Here is a 6,794-nt window from a genome sequence, read left to right as displayed (position 1 = left end):
AGGCTGAAGCCCGCTCGGGGCCTGGGTCTGCCCTGCGCCATGAGGAGGTGCAGGAAGGGCTAGGAGCAGGGGAGGGGCAGTTTTCCCTTCTGGAATTGTCCAGGGCTGTGTTTGGAGGGTCTGCGAGCAGAGGGTCTCCTAGAGAGGGTGGGCTCAGCGCCCGGCCAGGTACGGGGGACTGCTCACGGGATTGCAGTGGGCAACGGGAGGGGGAACCAGGAAAGGGGCGGCTTGGGGAGGTCCTGGTGGGCGGGCCCCTACCTGATGGCTGGGAGGATGCCTCCTCAGCGGGCACTGGTCCAGTCACCACACCACGGGTAGGCTTCGGTGCTGGAGGCCCGATCTGGCCCTTCAGGACCAGCTCCCCTTCCATCTCAGGGAACCTGCCCAGGAGGTCTAAGTCCAGGGGCGCTTGGGCCCGCAGGAGAACCCACCCCCATCCTCTGAGGGCAGCTTGTGTGCTGGGCGGATTGGGGTCTGACCTGGGACAACCGCGCACCCAGAGCCCCGCGCCTGCTGGCCCCGAGTGTGGTGTGGAGAGGGGCTCCGGCCAGGTCGCTGCTGGTGTGGCGGAGCTGGGCCCGGCGGGGAGTGGCCGCCTGCACCTTGGACCCCTCCTCTGTGGTCAGGCCATGCCCCCACCCCGGGGGCTGTGGGAAGCTGTGCACACAACCCCTCCAGGCCGCAGGTCCCACGCTCCATACATACACGCGTGCACCGTGTCCAGGGCCCCTGACCGCTCAGCCTGCCTGTAATGCCCGTGTACGCTCAGCTGGGGGTCGGCGGGGGAAGGCAGCGGGGAGCATGGAGCCCCTCTCGGGGTGGTCACAGGCCCAGCTGAGCAGGGGGGTCTCCCTTAGAGCAGGAAAGGACCCCCGACGGGACCCACTGCCGGCCTCTTCCTAAGTCCTGCGGGACCCCCTTCCTGTGATCCAGACCCAGGGCCAAGCTGGGGTGGGGGGATAGAGGGTGTGCAGGTCCCCATACCGGGGGAACCTTGAATCTGGTGAAGGGCCTGGCAAGGCTGCTGGACCTACAAGGCCCCTTGGGGCATGTCTGGGAGGCCCAGGCTGACCCCCTTCCTGGGGACAGGGCCCTTAAGCCACCCTGGTGACCACAGCCCTGGCCAGGTCACCTGGCAGGCCCAAGGCTCTGGGCCTGGGTCACAGGTTGCTCGGTGGAGTCTGGGCCAGGAGGGATGAAGGCCAACCCGTTTGTTTAGCATCTAAGGTCTGTGGGGAGGACCAAGCAGGCCAGCTTTGGCCCAGGCATGAATCCAGTGAATCCCCAACACCATGCCCTCGGGGCTCCCCTGGAACTGGACACAAGCAGACCCCCCTTCTTAGAGGCCACCCTCCACCTGCTCCTGGCTGAGGGACAGCCGCCTAATCTTGAGGGGGGGGGAAGACGCCCTTGGACCCCCGGGGCCAATCACCCACTGGACCTGCAGGTGTGCCAGCCCGCCCCAGGTTCCCCTACTCCAGGCCCCACGTGAGACACCACAGTGGGGCCTCCAAGGCCGCAGTCATCAGTGCACGTGGCGCCCTCTGCTGGCCACTCTTGGGAACGCAGCCTTGTGTGATCCGTGCCTTCCACTGGAGACCCCAGGTGGGAGGGGAGACACACCAGCTGCAAACACAGGGGCAGGCCTGCCCAGGGCTGCCCAGATCTGGTGAACACGAGGGGGTGTCCCGCACTGTCCACGGACAGTGGCAGGAGCAGCTTCAGGTTGTGTGTCGGCACGGTGGAGTCCCACCCCAGGTCAGGCCCCAAGACCAAGATGGAGTCAGCGTCGGGGGTCTCAGCACACCCTGGGGTCAGGGCAGCCCCGACTGGAGGGGGAGGAGCGCGGCGCTCGGGCTGGCCAGCGTGCCTGCAGCCTCCGAGGTGGGGCTCAGGGAAGTGCCCGCCCGCCCAGGGCTGAGCGCCGGGCCGCGAGGCCCCACGTCCGTGCCTGGGGCTGGCTACGTGAAGGTGGAGTCCAGGGGCCCAGCGTCCCGCTGGCTGAGGGCACGGGCCTCAAACAGCTGCTTGATGAGGGCGGACTTCTCCTGCTCCAGCTGTGTGATCCGCTCGCTCTTGTCGGTCACCTCCTGGGCGGGCAGGAGGGCAGTCAGGGCCTGCCCGGCCTCCAGCCCCCGGCCGCGCACCCGCCCCGCAGCTCACCTGGGTGAGGAGCCGGTTCTGCTCCTTCAGCATGAGGATGGTCCGCCGCTGCCAGCCGGGGACCGAGGGCGAGGCGGGGGCCAGGGCAGGGCCCAGCGGCCCTGAGGAGGACGAGGGCAGAGCCTACAGGAGGGCACGGTCAGGCAGGCCTGGCAGCCCTGCCCCAGGCTCTAGGACAAGGGTGAGGGCGGCACCGAGCTGGTCTGGGGAGCACTCACCCTTCCGGCACAGGCCGCGGCCAGCAGCTCCCCCAGGCACCGGGCCACCTCCTGCACCTTGGGCAGCAGCTGCCCCAGCAGGCGGGGGCTCCCCTCAGCCCCGAAGCCCTGGGAGGAGAGTGGGGGAGGGGTGGTCAGCGAGCAGGGCCGCCGGGGCCAGCCCCAATGCCTCGAGGGGGGTCCCCACGGTGGGGGGAAGTCACTGCTCAGAGCTGAGGGAGCCCGGGGGCGTCGCAGGTGGGGAATATCACGGGGGGGGGCTGGCCCAGCACTCTGAGTGGAGGGTCAGCCACTGTGCCCAGCTGGGGGTGCCGGCTTTGGGTGGGTGATCACTGTGCGTGTCGGGGAGGGCCACTCTGCCGGGGTGGGGGCAGCCTCGCCCCGGGCAGCGTCACTCACGGCACTGGCCCTGCTCTGGCCCAGGCGGCGCTGGCGCTCCTGCACGCGCTGCAGCTGCTGCTGGTGCCACTCCCGGCCCCGCGCCATCATCTCCAGGCCCCGCAGCAGCACCTCCTGCTCCTGTTCCAGCTCCTTCATCTGCTTCAGCTGCGACACACGGGCACGCACCATGCCCGCGGGCGTAACAGCGGGTGCCACCTGCACCTGCCTACGTCCGCAACTCACACCAGCCCGCACAGGAACGGGCCCCCGGCCCGTGTGCACGCACCCGTACTCGCGTGAGCCCTCCTGCGCTGGGAAGCACGGCCCCCTCCTCCTCCGGGGGGGCTCCTCCTCCGGGGGGGCCTGGCCCGCCTCAGGCCCTCCGCGCAGCCCTCCCCAGGGCAACCTTCCCCGCTCTTTACGGCGAGTGGTAGGCCCCCGGCTGGTGGGCCGGCCTACCATAGCAGGGAAGCGGGCAGGGGCCAGCGCAGTGCTGGGGAGGGGGCCAAACGTTCCCCCTAAAGGACTTGCTGACCTGGCCGTGGGCCGTCCCGCAAGGAGATTCCAAGCAGGATGGGGGAGAGAGGTTTAGAACCGCCGACGTTCCTGCCACAGAATCCCCCAGAACCCGAAGCCAGGTGCTCCCTCCCGGGCAGAGGGGTGGTCCAGGAGGCCACGTCTGGGGGCCGAGGCCAAACCCAGGCAAGATGGAGAGCCCCCCCGAGCCCCCCGGGCCCTTACTCACCAGGTCGCAGTCCACACCGTTGGTGATGGTGTGTCTCCGACGTTCCCCTCGGGCACGGGGTCCCCACCGGGCGTCCCCCACGCCCAGCTCCCGGGCCCTGCAGGCCACTGCATCTGCAGCAGAGGCGAGGGCCTGGCTCACTTCCAGGCCTGCCAAGTCAAGCTCGAGTCCCCCAGCCCCGCAGAGACCCATCCCGGACCCCCTGCCAACCAACCCCAGCCATGCAGAGCCAGGTGTGCCGGCCTGCATGCGTCGGGATTCCTCAGCAATCCAGAAGCTCTGCCCCCTGCCGGTGCCAGGCTGGGGTCTGGTCCTCACTCAACCTCCACGAGCTCCCCTCACACCTGCCTTGGGGACAGCCGTGTGGCCGCTGAGGCTGCATGTTTGCACACACACCACACACGCCTCAGGTGTGAGCTCCCTGAGGGCAGGGGCTTCATCTGGCTCATCTGTGCACACCCAGGGCCCACACCTCACGGGCTCAAAGGCTGCTAGGTACGGAGCCAGCGAGGCGGTCTCTGGATTCCACTCCTGTCTCCTTGTCCGCCCGGGCCCTTTAAGGGTGACTGGAGTTCACGCAGGAGAAACGTGGGGCACGGGGGGCGGAGACCTGACTTCTCCCGGGAAGGTGACTGCAGCATAAAGTTAGTTCCCTGCATGTGTGCACCAGCCGTGCCCTCAGCAGGCAACTCCTACAGCAAACGTGGCCAGCTGCAGTCGGCTTGGGGCCGGAAGGCCAGGTACTTCCCTGGGAGAGCCTCCTGGAGGGCCAGCAGGCTTTCCTGGGGGATGGGGGAGTATGTGCAGGGCTGCCCAGGAGGGGAGGAGTGGGGTGCAGGTGAGGAGGGCACCCTCCACTGGCTCCCTAGCCCTATGCCCCGCCCGGCACAGGGGTAGGCGGGTGGTGCAAGAAGGGGGCACAGGTATGCCTGCTAGGGACACGTCCAGAGGGCTGGCACCAGGTGGCCATGCAGGCCACCAGCCAGCCCTGGCAGACAGGCTCCAAGCAGGCCGAGTTCACGTTCTAACCTGCCGGGCTGCCCGGCAAGCAGAGAAGGCACAGCGGGGGAAGGGGGACAGGACACCCCGGAACACCTGGGCTGGTCTGCAGAGCAGCCCCGGGACCCCCAGATGACGGCACGCTGGACGCCCAGCGGCTGACCAGCAGGCAGAGGCATCACCACCCGTGTCTGGGCCTGATAGAGCAGCTTGTACTTATGGAGCTCAGGCCGGCCTGGTGTGCACTCTGAGCCCCAAGAGGGAACAGGAAGCAGGACCTGGACCTCTGAGAGGGCTTGGGAAGCTGTGAACACGGAGGGCTTTCTCTTCCTGGGGTGCTAGGGGGCCCTTGGAGCTCAAGGTTTGGCACCCAAAGAGTATGTCACACGCCCTGGCTGGGCCTCTGCCTGTAAAAGGTGACAGCGAGAGCCCTGGCCTGAAGCCTAGAGAGGGACTGGTGTGAACACTGCCCCGTGGTGGGCAACAGCCATGTGCCCGACCCCGGACCTGGACCTCAGAGGGCTGCAGTAAGGGACCCCGTGTCACACAGGGCACCAGGGCAAAGCCGGGTGGGACGACAGGCCTGAGGCCTCCAAACCCCAACCCCACGGCTGACTTCCAACTGTGTGCAGCCACGTGGATTGCACCAGCCCTGAACTCAGGCCAACCACACCCAGAAGCCCACTCCCCCTGCACACACCTTGGGCACAGGGAGGAACCTGCGTGCGGGAACCCGCAGCCTCGGGGGGGCCGCTGGATTAGCTCACCAGGGAGGCTAGGGCGTCACCGCAGCTCCCACTGGCAGTCTTGGGCTGGGGAATATGTCTGAGCCTGGGCGGGGGGGGGGGGTCCAGCGAAGCTGGCAGAGCGGTGGGCAGCACAGAAAGGGCTGGCAGCTGCCCGGGCGGAAGGCCTGCACCTGCACAGGCTGAATGGGCCGAGGGGCCCAGCCCCCGCCCACAGCCATAAAGCAGGTCTTGTTCCCAGGGCAGACTCTGGGGGACAAACAGGGGACCATTCAACCATCTCCTGTCCCTGCCAAGTGGACCGGACGCCAGGCCATCCCCAGGGGCTGTGGTCGGTCCCTCCCAGGTGTCAGAGGTGCCACGGCTCCAGGCCTGGAAAACTGGGCTGGAGACCACCCACCCCTCTGCCTTTCCTGGCAGCTACGCCAGGTCCTCCTGCACCGCCTCTGGCAGCTCCTGCCTGCCCTGGCCTCAGAGGCGGGTAGTGGGCCCAGGCCTCTCGGCGGAGCTGTCAGACTGAGAGGGACCCAAGAAGGCAGCAAGGGCCCTTCACAGTCTGGGGGTCCTCCCTCTACACCAGTGAGAACTGCCTCTGCCTAAGTCACCGGCTGAGCCCAAGGGCCCAGGTGTCCCCAGGTGTGGGCAGTTACTGGAGGTGGAGAGCCCCCTCATACTGGACAGGTTCCCCGGTGCCCCGCTAGGATTTGGTACAGAGTGGGTTCCTGGTGGGGTTTCCTGAGTCACCCACCAGCCCTTTGGCCCGGGTCCCTGAGCACACCGGGATGGGGACGAAGCTTCTTCCCCTCCAGGCCGCCAGGTGTGTTCCAGGCTCAGAAGCCGACGAAGAGCTGCCCGCTCTCGTCCCCCGCTGGGAGATGCTCGGGCAGCACCTCTCCGGTGCGCCGGCGAAGGGAGCTACGAGGCGGGGCCGGGGGCCGCCCCGCACTCACCAGCGTCCGTGTTCGGGCTCCGCTCCAGCGCCGCGCCCTGGGGCCGTTCGGGCTCCTCCGGGCCGGGCGCCGCCTCCGCCGGGCTGCACAGCTTCTCTAGGCTCCGGGCCGCGCCGCCCGGGCCGGCCGGCGGGGGGCGCGCGCCCAGGGGCAGGGGCTTCCTCTCCAGGACCGTCCGCGGCTCGTCGGCCGGCGCGAACACCAGGCGCTGCGGCGGCGGCGGCGGCTGCCCCCCGGGCCGCGCCGGGCAGCCTCCCCGGGCCGGGGCGCGCGCCGGGGCCCGCGTGCCGCAGTCGGCGCTCAGCAGTGAGGTGCGCAGGCCGGCCACGAAGCGCTCGAAGGTCAGGTAGCCGCTGGCCGGGGCCACCTGGCGCAGGCCCTCGAGCACGCCGCGGGGCAGCTCGCGCGCGTCGGCGCCCTGCCAGCGGGACTCGATCTCGCTCAGGTGCACGATGCCGCGCCGCCGGTCGTCCAGGATGTCGAAGAGGGTGCGCAGGCTCTGCAGGAAGGCGCGCGGCAGACCCTCCGTGCCGGGCGCGGGCGCGAAAGGCCGCCCGCGGCCGGGCTCGGCCATTGCGGCTCCGGCCAT

General features: G+C 69.2%; 1 protein-coding gene across 1 annotated transcript; it reads right to left on the bottom strand.

Annotated features, from left to right (window-relative positions):
• Positions 1-1,964: 1,964 nt before the first annotated feature.
• Positions 1,965-6,794, bottom strand: SAPCD2 (suppressor APC domain containing 2). Its single transcript, XM_061200858.1, has 6 exons — positions 6,206-6,794; positions 3,511-3,623; positions 2,784-2,930; positions 2,385-2,492; positions 2,167-2,289; positions 1,965-2,093 (listed from the first exon to the last, which is right to left on the bottom strand). The coding sequence occupies exons 1-6, from the start codon at positions 6,792-6,794 to the stop codon at positions 1,965-1,967; spliced, it is 1,209 nt and encodes a 402-aa protein (XP_061056841.1).

This window comes from Eubalaena glacialis, chromosome 9, assembly GCF_028564815.1.
Source record: "Eubalaena glacialis isolate mEubGla1 chromosome 9, mEubGla1.1.hap2.+ XY, whole genome shotgun sequence".
NCBI classification, from domain to species: Eukaryota; Metazoa; Chordata; class Mammalia; order Artiodactyla; family Balaenidae; genus Eubalaena; species Eubalaena glacialis.
This window is presented reverse-complemented; position numbering and strand designations above follow the sequence as displayed.

Excerpts from the sequence above, each read along its gene's own strand:
- SAPCD2 (XM_061200858.1), bottom strand. The coding sequence starts at position 6,794 with ATGGCCGGAGCCGCAATGGCCGAGCCCGGCCGCGGGCGGCCTTTCGCG. Across the intron at positions 3,624-6,205 it reads GAGCCCGAACACGGACGCTG|ATGCAGTGGCCTGCAGGGCC; the intron begins GTGAGTGCGGGG and ends CCTCTGCTGCAG. Across the intron at positions 2,290-2,384 it reads CCGCGGCCTGTGCCGGAAGG|GCTCTGCCCTCGTCCTCCTC; the intron begins GTGAGTGCTCCC and ends GCCCTCCTGTAG.